Source organism: Pan paniscus, chromosome 10 (genome assembly GCF_029289425.2).
Source record: "Pan paniscus chromosome 10, NHGRI_mPanPan1-v2.0_pri, whole genome shotgun sequence".
In the NCBI taxonomy this organism is placed as follows: domain Eukaryota; kingdom Metazoa; phylum Chordata; class Mammalia; order Primates; family Hominidae; genus Pan; species Pan paniscus.
This window is the reverse complement of record NC_073259.2, coordinates 130338842-130366609: the sequence shown is the minus strand read 5'-3', so window position 1 is coordinate 130366609 and position 27768 is coordinate 130338842. Positions and strand designations below refer to the sequence as shown.

The 27768-nt window shown below is 44.7% G+C and overlaps 2 protein-coding genes across 12 annotated transcripts in view; both read left to right on the top strand.

The window, feature by feature from the left end:
- The window catches only part of CLIP1 (CAP-Gly domain containing linker protein 1), a 151405-nt gene extending 147225 nt beyond the window's left edge, over window positions 1-4180 (top strand). For all 7 annotated transcript variants that reach the window (XM_063593747.1, XM_034934711.4, XM_057299548.2 and 4 more), the window contains 2 exons: window positions 1453-1577; window positions 2515-4180. In XM_063593747.1, the coding sequence (XP_063449817.1) occupies window positions 1453-1577; window positions 2515-2740 (351 nt within the window). In that variant the 3' untranslated portion in view covers window positions 2741-4180. The remainder of the gene's footprint in view (window positions 1-1452; window positions 1578-2514) is intronic.
- A 3604-nt stretch (window positions 4181-7784) lies between these two features.
- The window catches only part of VPS33A (VPS33A core subunit of CORVET and HOPS complexes), a 36022-nt gene continuing 16038 nt past the window's right edge, over window positions 7785-27768 (top strand). Inside the window, exons 1-7 of one of the 5 annotated variants that reach the window (XM_055096272.2) lie at window positions 9294-9552; window positions 10827-10919; window positions 11439-11504; window positions 11939-12066; window positions 14197-14383; window positions 24509-24625; window positions 25563-25737. In XM_055096272.2, coding sequence (XP_054952247.1) covers window positions 10908-10919; window positions 11439-11504; window positions 11939-12066; window positions 14197-14383; window positions 24509-24625; window positions 25563-25737 — 685 coding nt within the window. In that variant the 5' untranslated portion in view covers window positions 9294-9552; window positions 10827-10907. The other 4 variants (XM_034934700.3, XM_034934701.3, XM_055096273.2 and 1 more) reach the window with 4 other exon arrangements.

Here is a 27768-nt window from a genome sequence, read left to right as displayed (position 1 = left end):
CAGTGGCGTAGTCATGGCTCACTGCAACGTCCGCCTCCTGGGTTCAAGCGAGTTTCCAGCCTCAGCCTCCTGAGTAGCTGGGACTACAGGCGTAAGCCACCACACCCAGCTAATTTTTGTATTTTTACTAGAGACAGGGTATCACTATGTTGGCCAGGTTGGTCTTGAACTCCTGACCTCAGATGATCCGCCTGCCTCTGTCTCCCAAAGTGTTGGGATTACAGGCGTGAGCCACTGCGCCTGGCCAATATTTTTTATGTGGTAGAATGAAAACAAACTTGTGCCCATATATTCAGAAATATAAGATTATGACTTCTGGAGAATGCAAGATTTTTTTCTCCTATTTAAAAAAATGTTTCTTATATTTTTTCATGAATCAATAGCACTCCACCAACCCACAGATTTAGATGTTTAGGAATAATTTCAGCTGGGTACAGTGGCTCATGCCTGTAATCCCAACACTTTGGGAGGCCGAGGCAGGCGGATCACGAGGTCAGGAGTTTGAGACCATCCTGGACAATATGATGAAACCCCGTCTCTATTAAAAATACAAAAATTAGCTGGGTTTGGTGGCACGCGCCTATAGTCCCAGCTACTCGGGAGGCTGAGGCAGGAGAATCACTTGAACCTGGGAGGCTGAGGCAGGAGAATCACTTGAACCTGGGAGGCAGAGGTCGCAGTGAGCCGAGATCGAGCCACTGCACTCCAGCCTGGGCAACAGAGCAAGACTCTGTCTCATAAATAAATAAAATAATTAATTAATTAATTCATGGCCTGGCACCGTGGCTCACACATGTATTCCCAGCACTTTGGGAGGCCAAGGCGGGTGGATCACCTGAGGTCAGGAGTTTGAGACCATCCTGGCCAACATGGCAAAACCCCGTCTCTACTAAAAATACAAAAATCAGCCAGGCATGGTGGTGCATGCCTGTAATCCCAGCTATTCAGGAGGCTGAGACAGTAGAATTGCTTGAACCCAGGAGACAGAGGCTGCAGTGAGCCGAGATCCTGCCACTGCACTCCAGCCTGGCAACAGAGCGAGGAAAAAAAAAAGAATAATTTCATTTGCCTCAAAAACAAATGAAGTTTACCCATGTTATACCTAGAAACATTCAATGAAGTGTAATTTAAATTTTTTTTTAAATATAAAATAGCATCTCCTCAGTAATGAACATTTGAAGAAATCTGAAAGGTGTGAGGGGGTAAAAGAAACTGCCATAGCCTTACCACCTAGACATGGCCTCATTTAAGTTCAGCTCTTTACTCACACAATCTCAGCATGCCTGTCCTCCGGGAGAGTGAAAAGCATGGGTTCCTAATAGCCGCTGTTGGCCCCTTCTGCACACTTTGCCGCCAGAGCTTAAAGGTGTAAACTTCATGACTTCTTGATGCTCCAGCTTATATATATTCTTGACATTTTACACATCTTTTTTTTTTTTTTTAACAAATCAGATTGATTTCCTAAATTCAGTAATAGTGGACCTTCAAAGGAAGAATCAAGACCTCAAGATGAAGGTGGAGATGATGTCAGAAGCAGCCCTGAATGGGAACGGGGATGACCTAAACAATTATGACAGGTATTTCATATGAAGACATACTGATTGCTGTAATCCCAGCACTTTGGGAGGCCGAGGCGGGCGGACCACTTGAGGGTCAGGAGTTCAAGACCAGCCTGGCCAACACGATGAAACCTCGTCTCTACTAAAAATACAAAAGTTAGCCAGGCGTAGTGTTGCATGCCTGTAATCCCAGCTACTTGGGAGGCTGAGGCAGGAGAACTACTTGAGCCTTGGAGCTGGAGGTTGCAATGAGCCGAGATTGCGCCACTGTACTCCAACCTGGGTGACAGAGCAAGACCCTGTCTCAAAAAAAGCCATACTGATTGGAACCTTAGTTTCATCAAAATAAATATGTTTTTAAAGTGAGCTTCTCTAGGGGATTGTAAAAAGATGCAACAAAAAAAACCAAATGTTTTGTGGTTCCTTTGCCATAAATAGATTTCCATAAATCTGGCAAGTGAGTGAGAGGAGACTACAAATGCTTTGACATGAAGATTTTAAATGTGAGGCTGGCGTGGTGGCCACGACTGTAATCCCAGCACTTTGGGAGGCCGAGGTGGGCAGATCACCTGGGGTCAGGAGTTCGAGACCAACTTGGCTAACTTGGCAAAACCCCATCTCTACTGAAAATACAAAAAAGTAACTGTGTGGGGTGGCACGCACCTGTAATCCCAGCTACTTGGGAGGCTGAGGCAGGAGAATTGCTTTCACCCAGGAGGTGGAGATTGCAGTAAGCCAAGATCATGCCACTGCACTCCAGCCTGGGTGAGAGTCTGAGACTCCATCTCAAAAATAAAAAAAATACTTTAAATGTGGGATAATGCACTACTTATACTGGAAGCTCACAGACTTGGCCATAATTAGTTCTTGCTTAATTTTTAAATTTTTTGCAAGTGTTCTTGTCTCTTCAGTTTCTTCTGATAAATTTTCTGATTTCACACATTAACATTTGTAGTGATGATCAGGAGAAACAGTCCAAGAAGAAACCTCGCCTCTTCTGTGACATTTGTGACTGCTTTGATCTCCACGACACAGAGGATTGTCCTACCCAGGCACAGATGTCAGAGGACCCTCCCCATTCCACACACCATGGCAGTCGGGGTGAGGAACGCCCATACTGTGAAATCTGTGAGATGTTTGGACACTGGGCCACCAACTGCAATGACGACGAAACCTTCTGATGAAGCCTCCAGTGGAGAACTGGGCTTGCTCAGACGCACTCGCATTGACACAACGTAACACCAGCATTGTGTGTGCAGACTTCAGGAGAACTCATGTTATTTTTTAACCCCGTCAACAAATCTAGGGAAATATTTTGATCTTCAACAAATTGCCCTTTAGTCTCCCCGTATGAGTTAGAATAATAAATATTTAGTAGGTGAGTTTTCACCTCGAATTTTGTTTTCTTGATTTTTACGTTTGAAGACATTGCACCAGATGCCATTACATTTATTGGCCCCCCGACCTTGTAGAAAAATCCCTACCCTCACAATACCTTATTTAAGTAACTTTAAATTATGCCGTTACTTTTCATATTTGCACTAAGATATTTCCAGGCTGCATTTGTATATTTAGATTTTTTGGTTAAGCTTTGACACTGGAATGAGTTGAAAAAATGTGCCATTTTGCATTTTCATCTACTCATTTAAAGTATTTTATTCTTATTCAAAGAAATATCTGAGCTCTTTGCACTACCTGTTATCAGTAGTGCCTTTACTTCAGGCTTGATAATACTTAGGTGTGATTATAAAATCATGAAGCAGGTAAAGGGAGGGGCAAGCCCCCAAACTGCTGTGGGGACATTTTATAATCTATATGCTGCACCCACTTAATCTACTGTGGTGTTTTGTTTATTAGTTTTGCATAATTTCAGCTTCTATATATTATATGTATATATTTTTAAAAAATCTATATTTTGGGAAAAAAACATAAACAATGTGTCTTTCTTTTTGGACATTTACCTTTTTGAAAAAGAAAACACTTAAAATGATCATTAGGACATAACAGACTAGGCCAGACATAGCATCTTGTGGCTTTGCAACCATTTTCATTTGTTTGTTTTCCTTTTATTTCTTAACGAGATTTAAATAACTGGAGGAATTTTCTCCAATTTTTTTTCCTTCTCTAGCAGGTATCCCCAGCAGTCAATTAACAATAAGCCAGTATAAAACACCTAAATAACCAATCTACAATCTTCCTTCACAAGTTTTTTTACTGTTTTTAGATGAATGTACGATGAGAAATTCAACGTTAATAATTTTGGATTTTCTTATCACAAAAAAGAAAATGAAGGACCTCAAAGCACCTGAACAGTTTATCGACCAGTTTGAATCTATTTATCTTCATTTGAATGTCTTCTAGAATATGTAAAAAGTAATAAAATGTATCTTCCATGCTACATGTACAATAAGAACTTCTATAATTGTATATATGCCTTTGATGTATTTTCCCCTCAAGATTATCAACTGTGTGTTCGACAGTGAATATTCAATCTGTTACCAGTTGAAATTTTTGGTTATAAATGTAATACGAATTGTTTCACAAACAGAAAACATGTAAAGCAGTATTAAAATTTGGCCAAACAAGTGTTCTGTATCTACTTTAATAAATGGTTATTCTTTTTTGTTTTGTGGGTTTTGTTTTGTTTGAGACAGGGTCTCACTCTGTTGCCCAGGCTGGAATACAGTGGCACAATCATGGATTGCTGCAGCCTCCAACTCCTGAGCTCAAGCAATCCTCTCGCCTCAGCCTCCGAAGCAGCTAGGACTACAGGCAAGTGCCACCACACCTGGCCAATTTTTTTTTTTTTTTTTTTTGAGATGGAGTCTCACTCTGTCGCCCAGGCTGGGTGCAGTGGTGCGATCTCGGCTCACTGCAAGCTCCACCTCCCGGGTTCACGCCATTCTCCTGCCTCAGCCTCCTGAGTAGCTGAGACTATAGGCATCCGCCACCATGCCCAGCTAGTTTTTTGTATTTTTAGTAGAGACCGGGTTTCACCATGTTAGCCAGGATGGCCTCGATCTCCTGACCTCGTGATCCGCCTGCCTCGGCCGCCCAAAGTGCTGGGATTACAACACCTGGCTAATTTTTAAATTTTTTGTACAGAGTGAGTCTCCCTATGTTGCCTGGGCTGGTTTTGAACTCCTGGGTTCAAGTGATCCTCCCACTTCAGCCTCCTAAAGTGTTGGGAGTGCTCACCCAGCCAATAAATGGTTATTCTTTTTTGCTAATGGTAGTAAATTGATATTCTCAGGTTTGTCATAATGGTTTTACTTCAAATGAGCAAACCCTATACATTCATATAGCAATTTCTACTGCAGTCTTGTTACTAAAATTTTTAAGAAATTGGTAGGCCTGGTGCGGTGGCTCACGCCTTTAATCCCAGCACTTTGGGAGGCCGAGGCGGGTGGATCACGAGGTCAGGAGATCGAGACCATCCTGGCTAACACGGTGAAACCCCGTCTCTACTAAAAATACAAAAAATTAGCCGGGCGCGGTGGCGGGCACCTGTAGTCCCAGCTACTCGGGAGGCTGAGGCAGGAGAATGGCGTGCACCCAGGAGGCGGAGCTTGCATTGAGCCAAGATCGTGCCACTGCAGTCCAGCCTGGGCGAAAGAGTGAGACTCCCATCTCGAAAAAAAAAAAAAAAAAAAAAAGCCAAGCATGGTGCACACCTGTAGTCCCAGCTACTGGGGAGGTTGAGGCAGGAGAATTGCTTGAGCCCAGGAGTTAAGAGGCTACAGTGAGCTATGATTGTGCCACTGCACTCCTAGGCAACAGAGTGAGACACTGTGTCTCATTTTTTTTTTGGTATGTCTTTCTGTCCTTCTTAAAGTGTTTCATGACCCATTTAGCATAACGTACTTGTAGTTGTTATCCATTACTGTATCACCCCACATTACCTGACAAAAATAATTACCTGATAAAAATCAATGTGGCACCATGTGGTGCCAACTATCTATTCATCCATGAAGTCTTACAAATTGAAAAGTCCATATAATATTTACAAAAATGATACTGAACCAATTGAGTGCTATGCCTTTGAACATGCTTCTCTTGTTTTGAGGCAGGGTCTCACTGTCACTCAGGCTGGAGTGCAGTTGTGCAATCTCGGCTCACTGCAACCTCTGCCTCCAGTGCTCAAGCAATTCCTCCACCTCAGCCACCTGAATGGCTGGGACCACAGGCGCATGCCACCATGCCCAGGTAATTTTTTAAATTTTTATTTATTTATTATTTATTTATTGAGACAGAGTTTCACTCTGTCGCCCAGGCTGGAGCGCAGTGGCACGATCTTGGCTCACTCCAGCCTCTGCCTCCCAGATTCAAGCGATTCTCCTGCCTCAGCCTCCTGAGTAGCTGGGACTACAGGCGTGCGCCACCATACCCAGCAAATTTTTGTATTAGTAGAGACAGGCTTTCACCATGTTGGCCAGGGTGGTCTTGAACTCCTGACCTCAGGTGATCTGCCCATCTCAGCCTCCCAAAGTGCTGGGATTACAGGCGTGCGCCACCATGCCTCACCTAACATCTGTTTTATAAACAAATGTTTATAAAACATCTTGGAAGAACCCAAGGATGGAGACTGGACAGTGGGTGGGATATGGAGAAGGGTCTTAAAACCTGTAGATTCAGTTATGTTTAGAGTCTGCATGAGGTATGCTAGGAAAGGGGTGGTGAGAGAGCTGGGGTGGGGAAGTTGGTGGGAAGGACGGTATTCAGGTACTGAAGACTGAAGAAAGGTTGGGAGTCATTGTCAAGTGGGCAGCCAGCGTCAGGACCCAAGGACTCACCCATAGGTAGGTATTTCCAAAGCAGTTACTGCTTGAATAAGAACATTACTTCTACCTAGATAATACATTAAAACACAGTAGTTCTCAACTTTGGTACTGACCTTAGGTGATTAAAAGACTCTAAACAAGTCTGCAGTATTTGTAGGGTAACTATAGCAGTTGTCTCTCCTGGTCTATAAGAGCACCTGTTGTTACTTCATCATTTTGTAGCATCCTGATCCTGCTTGGGGATAGTTTATCATCCTAGTCTTAGTTACACTCACACATCCTTGAGATTTCACTAACCTGGGGCATTTCACCTCTTAGAGTAAGTTATACCCTCATTTAACAGCTCATGACATGGCCTGCTGAACACAACTTTTATTCTCACAGGCGTTAACATGATGCATTCTCTTGGCTGTGAGTCTGTATATAGAAAAAGAATTGTGTATTATCAGCCAGGAGCAGTAGCAGGCATCTGTAGTCCCAGTTACTCTGGAGGCTGAGGCCAGATGATAGCTGGAACCCAAGAGTTTGAGGCCAACCTAGGCAACATAGGGAAACCCCATTTCTGTTAAAAAAAAAAAAAAAAAAAGCTGGGCGCGGTGGCTCACGCCTGTAATCCCAGCACTTTGGGAGGCCGAGGCGGGCGGATCACAAGGTCAGGAGATCAAGACCATCCTGGCTAACACGGTGAAACCCCGTCTCTACTAAAAATAGAAAAAAGATAAGCCGGGCGTGGTGGCGGGCGCCTGTAGTCCCAGCTGCTGGGGAGACTGAGGCAGGAAAATGGCGTGAACCCGGGAGGCGGAGCTTGCAGTGAGCCGAGATCGCGCCACTGCACTCCAGCCTGGGCGACAGAGCGAGACTCCATCTCAAAACAAAAAAAAAAAACAAAAATAAAAAAATAAAAAAATAAATCTGTTGAGGCTGAGAACCACCTTGAAAACCAGGTTGAGAACTAAAGCATGGAAGCGTTTCCATGTGTGTTTTGTTTTTGTTTTTGAGACGAGTCTCGCTCTGTCGCCCAGCCTGGAGTGCAGTGGTGAGATCTCGGCTCACTGCAACCTTCGCCTCCCGGGTTCACGCCATTCTCCTGCCTCAGCCTCCCGAGTAGCTGGGACTACAGGCGCCCGCCACCATGCCCGGCTAATTTTCTGTATTTTTAGTAGAGACAGGGTTTCACCGTGTTAGCCAGGATGGTCTCGATCTCCTGACCTCGTGATCCACCTGCCTCGGCCTCCCAAAGTGCTGGGATTACAGGCGTGAGCCACCGTGCCCGGCCTCCATGTGTGTTAAATTATTAAAATCTAAATGTCCTTGCTGGAATCAAATTGAGAACAGAAGTTTTTGGTTGAGTGGCTGCTTTTCTGCACCATCCACAAATATCACTCTGCTTGTTCACACTCTATGATAAGTGCTTCATAATGTAAACTGTATAGAAGATGCTGGAGGAGGCCGGGCACAGTGGCTCACACCTGTAATCCCAGCACTGGGAGGCCGAGACGGGCGGATCATGAGGTCAGGAGTTCGAGACCAGCCTGGCCAACATGGAGAAACCCCATCTCTACTAAAAATACAAAAAATTAGCCGGGCGTGGTGGCACGTGCCTGTAGTCCCAGCTACTCGGGAGGCTGAGGCAGAAGAATCGCTTGACCCAGGAGGCAGAGATTGCAGTGAGCCAAGATGGCACGACTGCACTCCAGCCTGGGCAACAGAGCAAAATTCCGTCTCAAAAAAAAAAAAAAAAAAAAAAAAGATAAGGAAGCTTTGCACTCAAAGAAGGAAATTTTCATCTTTGACCAGATCCCAAAGGCCCATTTCCACCCCAAAGTATCAAAACGCATATATCCTACTAATATTAATAGTTTATTGAGCAATTAAGTTCCAGGCACCCAGGTAAGCCTCTCACGTGGACTGCACGATGAAATTCATACCCTCATTGATCCTCAGTACAACTCAGAGGTAACATGGAATTTTACTGAGGCAAATGGTGGGACCTGGATTCCAGAAGCAATACTATTTGTGTGAAATGTCATGTCACTGTAAAAGTCTGTTAGGGATTACCCAAAAAAAAAAAAAAAAAAAAAAAAAAGTCCACTCAAGATTCCCTCAACTCCTCACCATATTGATACATTTTAGCTCAGAAATTAAAACAGCCTTGATTAGTGCAAAGCTAAGAAACTTCTGACTGCTATAATTTAAGATTTGAGCAGTGGGTGGCGGCGCGCACCTGTGGTTCCAGCTACTCTGGCGGCTGAGGTGGGAAGATCACTTGAGCCCGGGAGGTGGAGGCTGCAGTGAGCTATGATCACGTCACTGCACTCCAGCCTGGGCGACAGGGCGAGACCCTGTCTCAAAAAAAAAAAAAAGGTTTTTTTCCTATCCAAGTTTAGCCTTAAGATATCATCTTACAGCAAGTACCTTTGCTGCAAATAAAAATTCGCGATTTTTAAAAGGGACAAGAGAGAGTCAATGTCTTTTTTTTTTGAAGACGAAGTCTGCCCAGGCTGGTCTCAAACTCCCGGCCTGAAGCGATCACTCCTACCTCGGCCTCTTAAAGTGTTGGGATTACAGGCGTAAGCCACCGCGCCCGGTCTACTCCAGATCTTTAAAATCGCTTTTCAGCGCCCGACGACTCCTGGAGTGACCAGACTCTGGAACGCGCTCTGGGTCTTGGCGAGAATCTGAATAACCACCGGGGTAGAAGAAAAAAGAGGTGGACACTAGGGCCAGACTAGGTAGAACCCGAACCCGACAGATTCCGGTTTCCGGGTTGGCGTGCGCTGCCGCACCGGTCACGTGGACGTTTGGTCACGTGACTGCGTCCGTGGGCCTCCCGTTGGAACCGGCGGACGCGGTTGGCGTTGTGGGGCAGGGGGTGGTGGGGCAAGATGGCGGCTCACCTGTCCTACGGACGAGTGAACCTAAACGTGTTGCGCGAGGCGGTGCGTCGCGAGCTGCGCGAGTTCCTGGACAAGTGCGCAGGAAGCAAGGTGAGGGGCGGGAGGCAGCGACACCGCCCTCGCCTCCCCTGGTCCGGCCTGGTTTAATCCGTTCCCTGACCGCCTGAGTTCGCGGTTTATGAGGTCCCTGGGGCTTCCAAGGAGGCGAGCCTCAGGGCCCTTTTACCTGCACCCCTGTACAGGCGGCAGCGATGAAGGGGGGGACCCTGGGCGTACAGCCTGGAGCCGGAGTGGCACCGCGACTGTGAGAGCAGAGTAAGCCACTGTGATAGCCCGGCAGCTAATGAGCTGGTTTACGTCAGGTGTTTCCTCCGCTGCCTGCCGAGGCACCGGACGGGTGAGCGGTCCAAGAATGTGGATGGTCCAGTGTCCATTCATTACAGGGATCATACGTGTACCTTAGAAGCTCTCTTGAAACACCTGCACCTTGCAACCTGCTGCTCACGCGTGTTATGAGAGAAGTTGTAATCATTTGGGCTTTTAACCTGGCCTCCTAAAACAGTATAACTTCTCTAGTAGCACCCTTTTCACAAGGGAGTCAGGAACTAGATCAGAGATTTTATAGGATTTCTTTTAAACAGTGTCACCTCTCCTTCATCCCCTTAGGGTTTATCAGTCACCCTAAGTTACTGACAGTACAACTGTGAAAAGTCGAACTGGGGAGCCTCAGTCTTGTAGAGAACAGAACCCCAAGAGGTAGAGTGGGTGCTAGCAGCCTTTGAGAGAAGAAAGCAGTCTACATCATAGGGGCCCAGTTTCAATTCAGAAAAGGATGCTGAAATCTGAATAACATCATGGATTGTATCAATGTCAGTATCCTGGTTGTAATATGTTACCCCTGGAGGAAACTGAGCAAAGTGTACAGGGGCTCGCTCTGTATTATTTCTTTTAACTAAACGTTAATGTACAATTATTTAAATAAATAATTTAAGAAAAAGAAATGATACTGGAGTTTAGCGGTAGAAATACTCATAGGGGCCCAGAGCAATGACTCATGGTGTCAAAAAGTCCTAGGTTGGAGTCCTCACTCCCTTTCACTCTGTATGGTCCAAGGTCTATATGGCCTTGGAAAGTTACTTGAATTTACTGAGCTTTTAAGGATTTTCTCTTCTGGCCAGGCGTGGTGGAATAGGAAGTGCGGTGTAATCCCAGTACTTTGGGAGGCCACGGCAGGCAGCTCGCTTGAGCCCAGAGTTGGAGACCAGCCTGGGTGACATGGCAAAATCTCATCTCTACTAAAATAAAAATTAGCGTGATGTGGTGGCACACACCTTGTAGTCCCAGTTACTCCAGAGGCTGAGATGGGAAGATCACCTGAGCCCAGGAAATCGAGGCTGCAGTGAGCTGTGATTCCACCACTGCCCCATCTCAAAAAAAAAAAAAAGAAAAAAAAATCCTCTTTTGCCAAAATAAGATTTGTAATACCTATATTGTAGGTTTTAATTTTGTATAGTTGACAATTTCCATATGGCTCAATTTAATACCATGACACAGATATACAACAACTAAAATTCCTTCTTTCTGTTCAGGACAGTGATTAACTCCTTTCTCAGGACCAACAGTAGCATCGCTTGCCCTGGATGCTATTTTTCTTTAGACTAAGGATATGAATGTGGTCAGAGGTAATTAAGTTTTTTTTATTCGGCCGTGTGCAGTGGCTCATGCTTGTAATCCCACCACTTTGGAAGGACGAGGCGGGTGGATCACCTTAGGTCAGGAGTTCGAGACCAGCCTGGGCAACATAGTGAAACCTCATCTCTACAAAAAGTACAAAAATTGGCCAGGCATGGTGGTGCGTGCCTGTAATCCCAGCTACTCAGGAGGCTGAGGCAGGAGAATCACTTGAACCCTGGAGGCAGAGGTTGCAGTACGCTGATATCACACCACTGCACTCTAGCCTGGGCAACACAGCAAGACTCCGTCTCAGAAACAAAATAACAGCAAAACCCCCCAAATTTTTAAATCTTTTTTCTCCTTTATGTATTATTATTATTATTTTAATCTTGTAACACTAGGAGAAAATTTTTTAACTCAGATTTTGAAGCAAATACTCCTCCTGTTTATGATAGGCTATTTTTTATTGGTATTGTTAAAATTCCTGATATTAACTATAATAAGAGAATGTTTCTCCCCTCTTACAGGCAATAGTTTGGGATGAATACCTAACTGGACCCTTTGGCCTGATTGCACAGTATTCACTATTGAAGGTAAATGAGCTATTTGGGTTTTGTTAGGGGATTAATAATTCTGTACTTTAGCAGTTACGATAGGATTTTATATTTCTTCCTGAATCATTGGTTTGCAAAGCTGTTTGGTCTTTATAAACACTAATACTAGTGCCCGATTAACATTTTGTATCCATTGGCCAGTGATTTTATACTGATTCTAACATTGTATTATGTGACCATTTCCTGGTGTCTTTGATAGTTCATCATCATGTAAGAGACATTTGAATGCTGATGCAGTAACAGTGGCTTTATACTGAAACTTTGTCCTTTATGTATTTGGCTTTGAGGGAATCTAAATTTTGATATTAAAATATTAATGTGCACTTGATTGGGGGTATTTATGATTTCTGAGTCTGAAAATTATAGGTAAATTTCAGTCTTCTTGTTAACCTTTTGTGTATGTGTTTGCCTAGGAACATGAAGTGGAAAAAATGTTCACACTTAAAGGAAATCGTTTGCCGGCAGCTGATGTCAAGAATATAATTTTTTTTGTCAGACCCAGGCTAGAGTTGATGGATATAATTGCTGAAAACGTGCTCAGGTATCTCAGAGCTTGTGTTTGATCTAAAAGAGTTTGGTTCTTATAATGCTTTTAATTTATGAGCTCCTTCTCATGGAAGACCCTCACTCTTGCCAGTGCAAGGTGGTCTTTTGGAAAACTGAGATAGGCATGGAAGAATATAAAAGAAAAGATGGGGGCTGGGGGGAGGTGGAGATAGTTAATGGGTACAACAAAAAATAGAATAAGACCTACTATTTGATAGCACAACAGGGTGACTATAGTTAATAATAATTACGTATTTTTAAACTTAAAGAGTGAGACTGGGCATGGTGGCTCACACTTGTAATCCCAGCATTTTGGGAGGCCAAGGCGGGTGGATCACTTGAGGTCAGGGGTTCGAGACCAGCCTGGCCAACATAGTGAAACCCCGTCTCTACTAAAAATACAAAAATTAGCCAGGTTTGGTGGCCTGTGCCTGTAGTCCCAGCTGCTCGGGAGACTGAGGCATGATAATCTGTTGAACCCGGGAGGCAGAGGTTGCAGTGAGCTGAGATCGCGCCACTGCACTCCAGCCTGGGCAACAGAGGGAGACTCCGTCTCAAAAAAAAAAAAAAAAAAAAAAGAGTGTAATTGGATTGTTTTGTAACTCAAAGAGTAAGTGCTTGAGAGGATGTGTCCCCCCATTCTCCGTGATGTGCTTATTTCACATTGCATGCCCACATCAAAACATCTCATGGACCCCATAAATACATGCGCCTGCTATGTACCCCCCAAAAATTAAAAATAGAGAGGATGAGAAACTTAGGAAGTTGTTGTCAGCAGTTGGAGAGGAGGATCATCCTATCTACCCATTCTTTCAAGATAGCCAAAAGCTACCCATTCTTTCAAGATAGCCAAAAGCTTAAAACCTGTGTCAGTAAAAAGGACCCTAGTTTAAAAAAATAAGCCTCCAGCAGTTATTTTTAAATATACTGCATGTACTTGAATTTCATAAGCAAAAAAAAAAAAAAAAAGCTGATTAAAATTTAATATAGCATCCAGTCTATAGAGGAAGTGCTCCCAGCTGAGTCTGTACTCTGTGGTACAATTGATTGTTGCAGCCCCTAAAATCTTAAAAGCATATGGGCTATTTTTGGAAGTCCTCTGTCAAGGAGAGTAGGAGTGGGAGTCAAAAGTGATCTTTCATTTTAATTTAAGACTCTTTGTGGCTGCATTGCTTTGGTTGAAGAACCATTTGTTTTTATTGAGACACAGATATCCTATTTCAATCAACCTGAGAGCTTCAATGCCCCATAAATGGTTTAAGAGAATGCTAAAATGTACTCGCCAGGACTCAGTGATGCTTTCCTGTCAGGGGGAAGAAAGAGAGAGAGAGTGGGTACAGCTGTAACACGTTGGGTCTGAGTCAGTTTTTGGTTGTTTTTTTGAGACACAGTCTCACTCTGTTGCCCAGGCTGGAGTGCAGTGGTGGAATCTCTGCTCACTGCAGCCTCTGCCTCCAGGGTTCAAGCAATTCCCCTGCTTTAGCCTCCCAAGTAGCTGAGATTACAGGCACACACCACCATGCCCAGCTAATTTGTGTATATTTTTGTTTTAGTTTTTATTTATTTATTTTGAGATGGAGTCTCGCTGTGTTGCCCAGGCTGGAATGCAGTGGCGTGGTCTCGGCTCACTGCAACCTCTGCCTCCCGGTTTCAAGCGATTCTCCTGCCTCAGCCTCCCAAGTAGCTGGGATTACAGGTGCCTGCCACCACGCCTGGCTAATTTTTTGTATTTTTAGTAGAGTCGTGGTTTCATCGTGTTGGCCAGGCTGGTCTCCACCTCCTGACCTTGTGATCCGCCTGCCTCGGCCTCCCAAAGTGCTGGGATTACAGGCGTGAGCCACTGCGCCCAGCCATATTTGTATATTTTATAGAGACGGGGTTTTGGCATCTTGACCAGACTGGTCTCGAACTCCTGACCTCAACTGATCCGCCCGCCTTGGCCTCCCAAAGTGCTGAGATTACAGGTGTGAGCCACTGCACCCGGCCTGAGAGTCAGTATTTATATGATTTATCTAGCCAGCATTTATTTAGTGCCTGCTATGTGCCAGGCAGTGGGGATAAAAAAAGCAAAATGGTCCATGACTCTTAGGAGCTCATAAGCTAATAAATGTTGCTTCCTTTGCAGTGAAGATAGACGAGGCCCAACGAGAGATTTTCATATTCTGTTTGTGCCACGCCGTAGCCTGTTGTGCGAACAGCGGTTGAAGGATCTGGGTGTCTTGGGATCCTTTATTCACAGGGAGGAGTACAGCTTAGATCTCATTCCATTCGATGGGGATCTCTTATCCATGGAATCAGAGGGTGCATTCAAAGTAAGTTTGGCATTTCCTTAACTTCAGGCATTAATTTTTGCCCAGTTTATGAGTGTGAGCATACCACAGTACTGATTACTGTGAAGCTGAGTCCCATTTTATATGTTTATTGATGTTTAAGATTTTCTGTTCAACAAATTGTTCATTTTCTTTGCCCATTTTTTCTTTGAGTAATTCTTTGTATATTCTGGATGTTGATCATTATGGATTATAAAAGCTGCAAGTATCTTCCCAGTCTGTGACTTGTCTTTTAACTTTGTTTTTTTGTTTTGTTTTGTTTTTTTGAGATGGAGTCTCGCTCTGTCGCCCGGGCTGGAGCGCAGTGGCACGATCTCAGCTCACTGCAGCCTCCGCCTCTTGGGTTCAAGGGATTCTTCTGCCTCAGCCTCCTGAGTAGCTGGGATTACAAGTGTGCGCCACTATGCTTAGCTGATTTTTGTATTTTTAGTAGAGACAAGGTTTCACCATGTTGGTTGGCCAGGATCCGCTTCATGATCCGCCCGCCTCAGCCTCCCAAACTGCTGGGATTACAGGCGTGAGCCACCGCGCCTGGCTTAACTTTGTGTATAATGTCTTTTATCATGTAGACACTTCCCATTAAAAGTAGTTAAATTTTAAAATATTAGCTTTATTTATTATAACTCACAATACTGGCTGAGCTAAGTGGCTCATGCCTGTAATCCTAGCACTTTAGGAGGCTGAGGCGGGTGGATCACCTGAGATCAGGAGTTTGAGACCAGCCTGGGAAACATGGGGAAACCCCGTCTCTACTAGAAATACAAAATTAACCGGGTGTGGTGGTGGGTCCCTGTGGTCCCAGCTATTCAGGAGGCTGAGGCAGGAGAATCACTTGAACCCGGGAGGTGGAGGTTGCAGTAAGCCAAGATTGCGCCACTGCACTCCAGCTTGAGCGACAGAGGGAGACTCTATCTCAAAAAAACAAAAACAAAAAAAACAAAAAAAACCCAAAACTCACAATGCCATGAAATTCTCTCCTTTAAGGTGCAAAATTCATTGGTTTTTAGTGTATTTACAAAGTTGTGCAACTATCTCCACTATTTAAGTATGGCACATTTTAACTATTCCGAAAAGAATCCCCATGCCCAGTAGCAGTCTGTCGCTATCTTTCCTTCCCTCAGCCTCTGGCAGCCACTAATCTAGTTCAGTCTGTATGAATTCGCTTATTCTGGAGTTTTCCTTTTCTTCTTTTTTTGAGATAGAGTCTCACTCTTTTGCCCAGGTTGGAGTGCAGTGACGTGATAATACCTCACTGCAGCCTTGACCTCCTAGGCTTGAACGGATTTTCAGCCTCAGCCTTTTGAGTAGCTGGAACTACAGGCATGTGCCACCACACCTGGCTAATTTTTTTTTAAATTTCTTTTTTTTCTATTTTTATTTTTTGGAGAGACAGCGTCTTATTATGTTGTCCAGGCTGGTTTTGAACTTATTCTGGAGATTTTTTAGAAATGAAATTCTATAATACATAAATGGTCCTTTGTGTCTGGCATCTTCACTTAGTGTAATGTTTTCAGGGTTCACCCAGGTTGAAGCCTGCGCGAGGCCTTCATTCCTTCTTATTGCTGAATAGTATTCCATTGTAATGATATTATCATTCATCAGCTGATGGACACCTGATGGGTTGTTTCCACTTTTTGGCTGTCACGATACTGTGAATATTGTGAAAAGTTTTTATGTGGATGTATGGTTTCATTTCTCTTAGATATACCTAGGAGTAGAGACTGGGCGTGGTGGCTCACGCCTGTGATCCTAGCACTTTGGGAGGCTGAGGTGGATGGATCACTTGAGGTTGGGAGTTCAAGACCAGCCTGACCAACATGGAGAAATCCTGTCTCTACTAAAAATACAAAATTAGCCAGGCATGATGGCGCATGCCTGTAATCCCAGCTACTTGGGAGGCTGAGGCGGGAGAATTGCTTGAACCTGGGAGGTGGAGGTTACAGTGAGCTGAGATTGCGCCATTGCACTCCAGCCTGGGCAACAAGAGTGAAACTCTGTCTCAAAAATACATACATACATACATACACACATACATACACACACACACACACCCCTAGGAGTAGAATTGCTGAGTTGTGGTAACTCTGCATTTAACATTTGGAGGAGCTGCCAAACTCTTTTGCACTGAAGCTGTACCGTTTGTACTCCCAGCAGCAGTGTGGGAGGGTTCCAGTTGTATATCCACATGGATAGACTTATTATTCTGTATTTTTTTTTTTTTTTTTTTTTTGAGATGGATTGTCACTTTGTCACCCAGCCTGGAGTACAGTGGTGCGATCTCGATCTTGGCACACTGCAACCTCTGCCTCCCAGGCTCAAGCAATTCTCCCGCCTCAGCTTCCTGAGTAGATGGGATTACAAGCATGCACCACCACGCCTGGCTAGTTTTTGTATTTTTAGTGGAGATGGGGTTTCGCCATGTTGGTCAGGCTGGTCTTGAACTCCTGACCTCAGGTGATCCACCTATCTCAGCCTCCCAAAGTGCTGCAATTACAGGCGTGAGCCACCATGCCTGGCCTGTTATTCTTTGAATATAGTCATCCTACTGAGTATGAAGTGGTGTCTCATTGTAGTTTTTATTTGCATTTCCATAATGACTAAAGATGTTGATCATCTTTTCTTGTGCCTGTTGGCCTTTGTCTTCAGCTAAACAAATGTCTGTTCAGATCACTTGCCCATTTTTAAAATTGGGTTCTGTTATTTTTATTACAGAATTGTAAGAATTCTTAATAGATTCTAAATGCAAGTCTCTCCTCAGATACATGATTTCCAAGTATTTTCTTTTGTTCTGTGAGTTCTTTTCACTTTCTTGGTGAGATTGGTGTCGTTCGATGCACTAAAGTTTTAAATTTTGGTGAAGTCTCTTTTATCCAGTTTTTCTCTTGTTACTTGTGCTTTCAGTATCATCTCTGAGAAGCCATTGCCTACCCCAGGATCACAAAGATTCACTCTGATGTTTCCTTCTAAGAGTTCTATAATTTTTTATTTTTTAAAGAGACAGGTCTCACTATGTTGCCCAGGCTGGTCTCAAACTCCTGAGCTCAGGCAATCCTCCCGCCTCAGCCTCCCAAAGTGCTGGGATTACAGGTGTGACCCACCGCGCCCAGCTTATAATTTTTCTACATCTTATGTTTAGGTCTTCAACCCATTTTAAGTTAATTCTGTACGTAATGCAAGGTGGGTGTCCAAATTTCATTTTTTGCACATGGATATCTATTTGTTCCAGCACTATTTGTTGAAAAGACTGTATTTTCCTCATTGAATTGTTTTGGTACCCTTGTCAAAAATCAATTGTCCACAAATGTAAGGGTCTGTTTTTGGTCTTTTAGTTCTGTTTCACTGATCTATATGTCTATATGTCCATCCTTATGCCAGTACTACACTGTCTTGATTACAGTAGCTTTGCCATAAGCTTTGAAATCAGAAGTGTGAGTCCTTCACCCTAAAGCAGGTAAATATATCACTTTTGTTCTTTTAGATTGTGCTTTTTGAGTCTTCATAAATCTTCCACTCTGCAGACAAAGAAGAAAATCTTTTTTTTTTTTGAGATGGAGTCTCACACTGTCACCCAGGCTGGAGTGCACTGGTGTAATCTCAGCTCACTGCAACCTTCACCTCCCAGGTTCAAGCAGTTCTCCTGCCTCAGCCTCCCAAGTAACTAGGATTACAGGCACACACCGCCACGCCCAGCTAATTTTTTTATGTATTAGTAGAGACGGGGTTTCACCGTGTTGTCCAGCCTCCTGAGCTTCCACCTGTGCCCGGCCCTTTTTTTTTTTTTGAGGCAGAGTCTCACTCTGTTGTCCAGGCTGGAGTGCAGTGGCACAGTCTCGACTCACTGCAACCTCCGCCTTCTGGGTTCAAGCAGTTCTCTTGCCTCAGCCTCTCAAGTAGCTGGGATTACAGGCATCCACCACCACGCCCGCCTAATTTTTGTATTTTTAGTAGAGACGGGATTTTACCATGTTGCCCAGACTGATCTCGATGTCCTGACCTCAGATGATCCACCTGCCTCGGCCTCTGAAAGTGCTGGAATTACAGGCGTGAGCCACTGTGCCTGGCCTGAAGCTACTTTTTACCCCAGTTCTCAGACTGCCCCTTATCCCAGAAGCAATCACTATTTCTCTTTTAATTTGGGGTGGGGGGATATTATATGCAGCTACAGCTCATAGTATATAATCCCTCCCCACTTTTGTACAAGTAGTAGCATATGATATATATACTTTGGTATGTTGCGTTATTCTCTTAATAATATCTCTGAGTCATTTTCTACCACGTATGGCAATACTTGTTTATTCTCATTTGAAGCTGCATAGAGTTCCATTGTTTGGATGTACATAATGTATTAAATCAGCTTTCTGTTGGAGAGCATTTTTTTCCTCTCTATGCTGTTGGAGGCAGTGCTGCCGAGAATGAGCCTGTTTGTAGGCCCCTCTGCACATGCGCCCTTTGCAGGCTGCGTTCGCCTTTGTCATTTCTTTTGACATTGCTTCTGGTAATTTTGGCTGTGTGTATGTTTTTAACGTAATCACACTTACCCATGTTTCTTTGATTTATGAGTTTATGATGCTGCTGCTGCTGGTGCCGCTGCTGCTGCTCTGAAGACTAGAACTTTTTTTTTTTTAATTGTTTTTGAGACAGATTCTCACTCAGTCACCCAGGCTGGGATGCAGTGGCACAATCTCATCTCACCGCAACTTCCACCTCCCCAGTTCAAGCAATTCTCCCGTCTTAGCTATCCGAGTAGCTGGGATTACAGGAACGTGCCACCACGCCCGGCTAATTTTTGTATTTGTAGTGGAGATGGGGTTTCACCATGTTGGCCAGGCTGGTCTCGAACTCCTGACCTCAAGAGATCTGCCTGCCTCAGCCTCCCAAACTGCTGGGACTGCAGGTGTGAGCCACTGTGCCTGGCCTTTTTTTCTTCTTACCAATAAAATACTTCGAAGGTAGAGACTAGAACTTTAGGGAACCGCTGGTATAGTACATAAAATTACTGGAATCTTTTTTTCCCCATTGTGTTGTTACAGAGATCACCTCGTTAAAAGAGTTAATTTGTTGACAGTTTTCACAAAAGGGGGAAAAATGAAACTTATTTAAAAAAATAAAATAGGCCAGGCACAGTGGTTCATGCCCGTAATCCCAGCACTTTGGGAGACCAAGGTGGGAGGATCACTTAAGGCCAGGAGTTCGAGACCAGCCTGGGCAACAGAGTGAGGCCCTGTCTTTACAAAAAATTAGCCACACGTGGTGATGTGCACCTGTCATTCCAGTAACTCAGGAGGCTGAGGCAGAAGGATCACTTGAGCCCAGGAGGTTGAGGCTGCAGGGCGCTGTGATCACACCAGTGCACTCCTGCCTGGGTGACAGAGTGAGACCCGGCCACAGAAAAAGCGAAAAATAAAAAAGTTAATCTGGGGCAGTAGAAGTCAGTGGCACCACCGACTAATCCTATAACCAGGGGACTTTCTTGGCTTTTTTTTTTTTTTTTTTTTTTTGAGACGGAGTCTCACTCTTGTTCCCCAGGCTGGAGTGCTGTGTGGCGCAATCTCGGCTCACTGCAACCTCCGCCTCCCAGGTTCAAGCGATTCTCCTGCCTCAGCCTCCCGAGTAGTTGGAATTACAGGTGCCCGCCACTGCACCTGGCTAATTTTTTGTATTTTTAGTAGAGATGGGGTTTCACCATGTTGGCCAGGCTGGTCTCGAACTCCTGACCTCATGATCTGCTCATCTCGGCCTCCCAAAGTGCTGGGATTACAGGCGTGGGCCACTGCGCCCAACCCTCTTGGCTCTTTTGTACCTTGTTCCCTAGTGGTTTGCTTACACTAAATCCTACCTGATGGTAATATAGATTTCCTTCTAACATTTTATAGGAAAATTTCAATATACCAAAAAATTGAATTGTACAGTGAACACCTGTCTATCCACCACTTATCTTCTGGATTAACAGTTTTCTATATGTGCTTTATCACATACCTGTGATGGTATACTCATTTTTAATTAATCCATATTTGTGTATTTAATGGGAATTGGTAGCAGCCGAAGCAAACTCTCTTGGAGTGACAAAATCTGTGCAGAGGAGAAATAACCTGTTTATTTTACTTATGATTTGTAAGAAAGGGCAGAACTATTTTCTTTTTTTTTTTTTTTCCTTGAAACTGAGTTTCACTCTGCTGCCTAGGCTGGAATGGGTTGGTGCCATCTCGTCTCATTGCAGCCTCCACCTCCTGGGTTCAAGTGATTCTCCTGCCTCAGCCTCCTGAGTAGCTGGGACTACAGGCACCAGCCACCACACTGGCTAATTTTTTGTGTTTTTGGTAGAGACAGGGTTTCACCATGTGGCCCAAGCTGGTCTCGAACTCCTGACCTCAGGCGATCCACCGCCTCAGCCTCCCAAAGTGCTGGGATTACAGGCGTGAGCCACCGCGCCTGGCCAGAACTATTTTCTACTGACAATTTCAAGCCTTTGGCTTTGTACATTCACCTAAGATGCTGTTTTGGCCGGACATGGTGGCTCATACCTTCCAGCACTTTGGGAGGCTGAGGTGGGCGGATCATCTATGGTCAGGAGTTCGAGACCAGCCTGGGCAACATAGCAAAACTCCATCTCTACTAAAAATATAACAAAATTAAAATTAGCTGGGTGTGGTGGTGCATGCCTGTAATCCCAGCTACTTCGTAGACTGAGGCAGGAGAATCACTTGAGCCCAGGAGGCAGAGGTTGCAGTGAGCCAAGATTGCACCACTGTACTCCAGCCTGGGCAACAGAGTGAGAGCCTATCTCAAAAAAAAAAAAGGCAGGGGGGTGGATTGGGGGAGTTAGAGGAAGTGGCAGAAAAAAAAAAAAGAAAGGACTTTATCTGGATGGCAAAGCTAAGAGCTTTGACCTAAGAGCCTAATTTTAAAGTCAACCCCAATTTTTGATGGAGATGACGTTAATTGTATTTCTGTGATTGGCTTCAGGAGGTACATCCAGATCTCTCTGTGTTTTGAGTTACAGTTGTGATCATCTATGTCATTGTTCTGTGTAAAATATGGGAATTAGAGTTCTGCCTAGTCAAATGCTCAATAACATTTTAAGGTACTGTGGCCTTTATGCGTGTATATAAAAATCAGCATATATAAAATCTGCCTCTTGTGTGGTATTCTGCAAGGTATTCTGCTGTGTGGGTATGTGAGACTTTGGGGTTTAAAAAATGTGCATTTAAATGTTAAGGGTATTGGGCTGGGTGTGGTGGCACTTTGGGAGGCCAAGGCAGATGGATCACCTGAGGTTAGGGGTTCGAGACCAGCCTCGGCAACATGGTGAAACCCCATCTCTATTAAAAACACAAAAACTTAGCCAGGCATGGTGGTGGGCACCTATGATCCCAGCTACTCAGGAGGCTGAGGCAGGAGAATCACTTGAACTCAGGAGGTGGAGGTTGCAGTGAGCTGAGGTTGCCCGACTGCACTCCAGCCTGGGTGATAGAGCAAGACTCTGTCTCAAAAAAGGAAAAACAACCAAGATTAAAATCTGTTGTTAACTTTTACATCTTTTAAAAAATATTGTAAAAGAGATGTCTTTGTAGTAGTACAACTTAAAAAAATTAAGTAAAATATGAATGCTATTTGGAGGGGAGTTCCTTAATGTCTTTTTTTTTTTTTTTTTTTTTTTTTTGAGACAGTCTTGCTCTGTTGCCCAGGCTGGAGTGCAGTGGCACAATCTCAGCTCACTGCAACCTCCACCTCCTGAGTTCAAGTGATTCTCCTGCCTCAGTCTCCTGAGTAGCTGGGATTACAGGCACATGCCACCACACCTGGCTAATTTTTGTATTTTTAGTAGAGAAGGGGTTTCACCATTTTGGTCAGGCTGGTCTAGAACTCCCGACCTCATGATCCTCCCCGCTCGGCCTCCCAAAGTGCTGGGATTACAGGTGTGAGCCACCGCACCCAGCCCTCAATGTCTTTTGCCCTTGAACGTTCATCTGATCTGGAGTTTTAAGTGGTTTTGCCAAAAAGCGTGTCTTTTGACATATTCTCGATGGTCTGCCATATTCAGGGAAACGTTAAAATATACCACACTTGAAAGAGTAGTCCGGCGACACTCTCAATAATAACCAAACGCTCCCCACCATGTCTGCCATCCTTCCTCCCTGGGGCAGAGGGCCTGACAAGTGACAACCCCTCTCTCTCTTCCTCAGGCCCTGGACCCTCAGGGCCCCCTCAGTTCTGGCTGTGGACAGCAGGGACATGTTGGGTTGGTAGGGGTGGAGGGAATTGATAAAATGTACCATATTGACTTATGAGTGGATAATGGTTGTAAAAAAACCCAAATAATTCCAAATAAAAGCTGTTACTGAGCATTTGCTGTATGTTTCAGGTACTGGGATTAAATGCTTTACATGTATTTTTCTCATTTAATACTTGCCCTATGTGGACTATACTCCCTTCTACATATGAATAAATTGAGGCACAAAGAGATTCTCTAACTGGCCCAGGGCACAGCTAGTAAGTGACACAGTTGGATTCAGAACAAGGCAATCTGAGTCTAGAACCTGTGTTTTGATCCACCTGTATCAAAAGTGACTGCTTCCCTCCGCTCACCTCACAGGTGGTTTTTTTCTCTCTCTCTTTTTTTTTTTAAAGAGATGGGGTCGGCTGGGCGCGGTGGCTCACGCCTGTAATCCCAGCACTTTGGGAGGCCGAGGTGGGCGGATCACGAGGTCAGGAGATCGAGACCATCCGGGCTAACATGGTGAAACCCCATCTCTACTAAGAAATACAAAAAAATTAGCCGGGCGTGGTGGCGGGTGCCTGTAGTCCCAGCTACTTGGGAGGCTGAGGCAGGAGAATGGTGTGAACCCGGTAGGTGGAGCTTGCAGTGAGCCGAGATCGCGCCACTGCACTCCAGCCAGGGCGACAGAGCGAGACTCCATCTCAAAAAAAAAATAAAAATAAAAATAAAAAAAGAGATGGGGTCTTGCTCTGTTGCCCAGAGGGGAGCGTGGCGGTGCGAACATAGCTCATTGCAGCCTCAAACCCCTGGGCTCCGGTGATCCTCCTGCCTTACCCTCCTGAGTAGCTCAGATACAGATGCATGCCACTATCCCTGGCTAATTATTTAATTTTTTATAGATACAGGGTCTCACTATGTTGCCCAGGCTGGTCTCAAACTCCAGAGCTCAAGCGATCCTCCTATCTCAGCCTCCCAAAGTGCTGTGATTACAGCCATGAGCCACTGCACCTAGCCTTCCCAGGTGGTTTTGTGTGTATTTTGGAGGTTCTTTTTTCTTTTTTTTTTTTTATACTTTAAGTTCTAGGGTACATGTGCACAACATGCAGGTTTGTTACATATGTATACATGTGCCATGTTGGTGTGCTGCACCCATTAACTCATCATTTACATTAGGTATATCTCCTAATGCTATCCCTCCCCTCTTCCCCCACCCCACGACAGGCCCTGGGGTGTGATGTTCCCCTTCCTGTGTCCAAGTGATCTCATTGTTCAATTCCCACCTATGAGTGAGAACATGCGGTGTTTGTTTTTTTGTCCTTGTGATAGTTTGCTGAGTTGGAGGTCCTTTTTTCAATGCAAAAATATATGTTTTTTATAAAATGAGATCATACTCAACAGATTGTGGCCTTCGGTTGTCAGTTGTCATGAAAATCTGCCTCATCCTTTTTGAAAACAATAAAGTATTTGTCCTGTGGTCTTTTGCATTTCTGGGTATTAGCATGTCGCTCTCCCAGCATGTCCTACCAGAGTTTACTCTCACCAGTGAATGGGAACCCATCGTTCAGTGTAAGTCTGTATTCTTCCGTCTTTTATTTAAGAGCTGATTCAGAAGAGCTGGCATGCTGGGTGAAGAGTTTTCTCCCAGAAGCCCCGGCTCTGCCCAGGAGAGGTGCTTCCACGGCTGCACCCACCCTGGGGCTGCCAGCCTCAGGGCCTGGTCTGACAGGCAGCAGTTTTGGAAAATGAACTGGAGTCCCCAATTTTCCTGGCACAGTGTGAAATAACTGGAAATGATTTTATTGTCTGTCGCTGCACCCCAGCCCCAGGAACAGAGATGGGCCCCTGGGAGGCCCCCATGGCCTGGCAGTAATTGGCCTTTTCCCTCACAGGAGTGCTACCTGGAGGGTGACCAGACGAGCCTGTACCACGCAGCCAAGGGGCTCATGACCCTGCAAGCTCTGTACGGAACGATCCCCCAGATCTTTGGGAAAGGAGAATGTGCTCGGGTGAGAACCGGCTGCTTTGTGGTGGTAAAGGAGGGCCCTTCACACCCCAAAAGGGAGGAGGAACGGGAAGCTCCTTACAAACAAATTCAGTTGATCTTAATTATTTATGAATACTGTACTCATGAATTTGCCTACTGATTAAAATGCACTTATAACCCTCCAAGTCAGTACTCATGGTGCTTTTGTCGGCGTGCACAGTGGTGACAGTTTGAGTAACCACTGCGCATGTTCCCAACTGAGGCAGCTGACACTCCACCTTCCCATTTCAGCTCTCAGACTGCAAACAAGTGTACTTTTCACAGTCTCACTGTCATATTTTCCACACGTGTGTACTTTTTTTGGTGATTTCACTGTTTAAAATGGCCTGCAAATGTAGGACTGAGGTGCAGTCGGGTGTCTTGTGCACAAGAAGGCTGTGGTGTGCCTGGCGGAGACATTATGTGTGTTAGAGATGCTTCGTTCAGGCACGAGTCACAGAGCTGCTGGCTGTCAGTTCAGTGTGAGTGATCAACAATTATGTTAAGTCAGGCATCTTTAAGCAGAAACACATATAAAACTGGGTTACGTATTGATCAATTGACAGAAACGTTGAGACCAGAGGCTCCCAGGAACCTAAGTCTGCGTTTCTCCTAGGAACAGTGGTTCCATCTTCGCTAATTTAGTGTTTGCAGTGACTTCATAGAACATAACTACTGCGAATCACAAGAATAGACTGACCTGATTTTATGCCTCATTGGCAAATGGCAGCTGCCTTGGTGCAAGTGTCGGGATGGGTGCCAACAGCAAGGTGCTTTTCTAGAGCTGCTTATTTCTAAGCAATGCACTCTTCCAGTTTTTCTCCTTTTTTACTTTTTTGATTGTCTTTCTGGTTTTAGACAAATTTTAAAATCTGCTCGTTCCCAGGGGGGCCCCACCTCATCCAATGTTTTGTTTCCAGCAAGTGGCCAATATGATGATCAGGATGAAGAGAGAGTTTACAGGAAGCCAGAATTCAATATTTCCTGTTTTTGATAATCTCTTGTTGCTTGATCGGAATGTGGATTTATTAACACCTCTTGCCACTCAGCTGACATATGAAGGACTGATTGATGAAATTTATGGCATTCAGAACAGTAAGTACGTGACATCTGTTTTCACTAATAGGTAATATGAGAAGAATATCCTTTGTGGAGGCTACTGTTTGTATATTGCACACTTAAGCATAATTTAAAGTCAGAGATCCAATTTTAATGATTCAGAGTGTAGATTAATACAGACCTTTTTGTAAGCAATTTAGCAACACATAAAACTTTTCTAACCCTTGGCCAAAGAAAACCCAAAGCCTAAGAATGTGCCTTGAGGAATCATTCCAAAAAAGAGGATCAGTGGGGTTTGCATAAGAATTTCGATTTCCATTTTCTTACCAGAATTTTCCAAACAATCTCAGTGGTTGAGTACATTATGAAATATTATGGAACCACCTGGTTGTGGTGGCTCACACTTGTAATCCCAGCTCTTTGGGAAGCCAGGGCGGGCAGATCACTTGAGGTCAGGTGTTCAAGACCAGTCTGGCAAACATGGTGAGATCCCTGTCTCTACTAAAAATACAAAAAATTAGCTGAGTGTGGTGGCGCGTGCCTGTAGCCCCAGCTACTTGGGAGGCTGATATGGAGGAATTGCTTGAATCCGGGAGGAGGAGGTTGCAGTGAGCTGAGAGAGTGCCACTGCACTCCAGCCTGGCGACAGAGTGAGACTGTCTCAAAAAAAAAGAAAATATTTGGAACCATCAAAATAATAAATGTGAAACATGAAAAACTGCATAGCCATGCCTATTTCAATTAGAGGTTGTTATATATGTGTCTGCATATGTATGTGTATTCCAAACTATATTTATAATATATTTATAAAAAATAACTAAGAATACCGTAAAAACTGGAAATAACTGGAGGTGGAATAATCAGACCATGCCTCCAAAGGGTCAGTTTTTAGAAAGCTGCTTCCTTTACATAGAAATCAGAGAACCCTTGAAACAATAAAAATACTGACCTCTGACTTTCAGACACTAGGATTCAGTGACATCTGAGCAAATTGCAGTTGTCGGTGACACAAGAGTTGGCCAGAATTTTAGTGCCCAGGCCGGTCCTTGTCCCCTGTGAGCAGAGGCCAAGGGTCTCCCACAGAGGGCGCTGGCATTTGCGACACACACATCCTTGCAGCTGGCAGTAGTTGACGAAGGCGGCAGAAGCAGTGGCGTTTGTGCTGGTTTGGAAAGACGCGGAGAGTTTAGATGGAGATCCTGGGGCAGGGGCAGTCGGCATCATACACAGAGTCATGACGAGCCAAGCAACGTGGTTGAGTGGAGTGCATGGCTGGAGAAATATTTTAGAAAAACGGCTGGTACAGAAGGTCGAGGCCACTCTATGGAAGATGTGGATGGCTGGTTAGTGCCTGGCCTTGGTGGGTGATTAGGTAGATCACAAGCATGTTTGGTTTGGCTGGTTTTGGCCCACATGATATTTATTTCTGTCAGCTTTAAAATGTGATACATTTTAAGTAATAATCCTGAATTAGGCCATGACGAAAAATATTGGAAGCACTGGCAAGAGGCCACGCTCCCACTGGTGGCCAGGACCCAGTGTCTCTAGAGCTCTCTGCCTCACCACAGACCCCTACACCTGTCTCAGCCTGGCCTTCTTCCCTCGTCTGCATAGTCCCCGGCCTCTTTTGCCATCCTGAATGGAGTCACAGGGAGCCAAGGGAAGGCCTGAGGAGAGGGATGTGTAAGAAAGATGAGGCCAGGCGCGGTGGCTCACTCCTGTAACCCCAGCACTTTGGGAGGCCAAGGCAGGCAGATCACGTGAGATCAGAAGTTTGAGACCAGGCTGACCAACGTGGTGAAACCCCATCACTACTAAAAATACACACACACACACACACACACACACACACACACAGCTGGATTTGGTGGCGCATGCCTGTAGTACCAGCTACTCAGGAGGCTGAGGCACGAGAATCGCTTGAACTTAGGAGGTGGAGCTTGCAGTGAGCCAAGATCGCACGGCTGCACTCCAGCCCGGGTGACAGAGTGAGACTTTGTCTCAAAAAAATAATAAAATAGGTGAAAATTTTTTTGAATATTTAAAAAGAAAGAAAGGAAGGAAGAG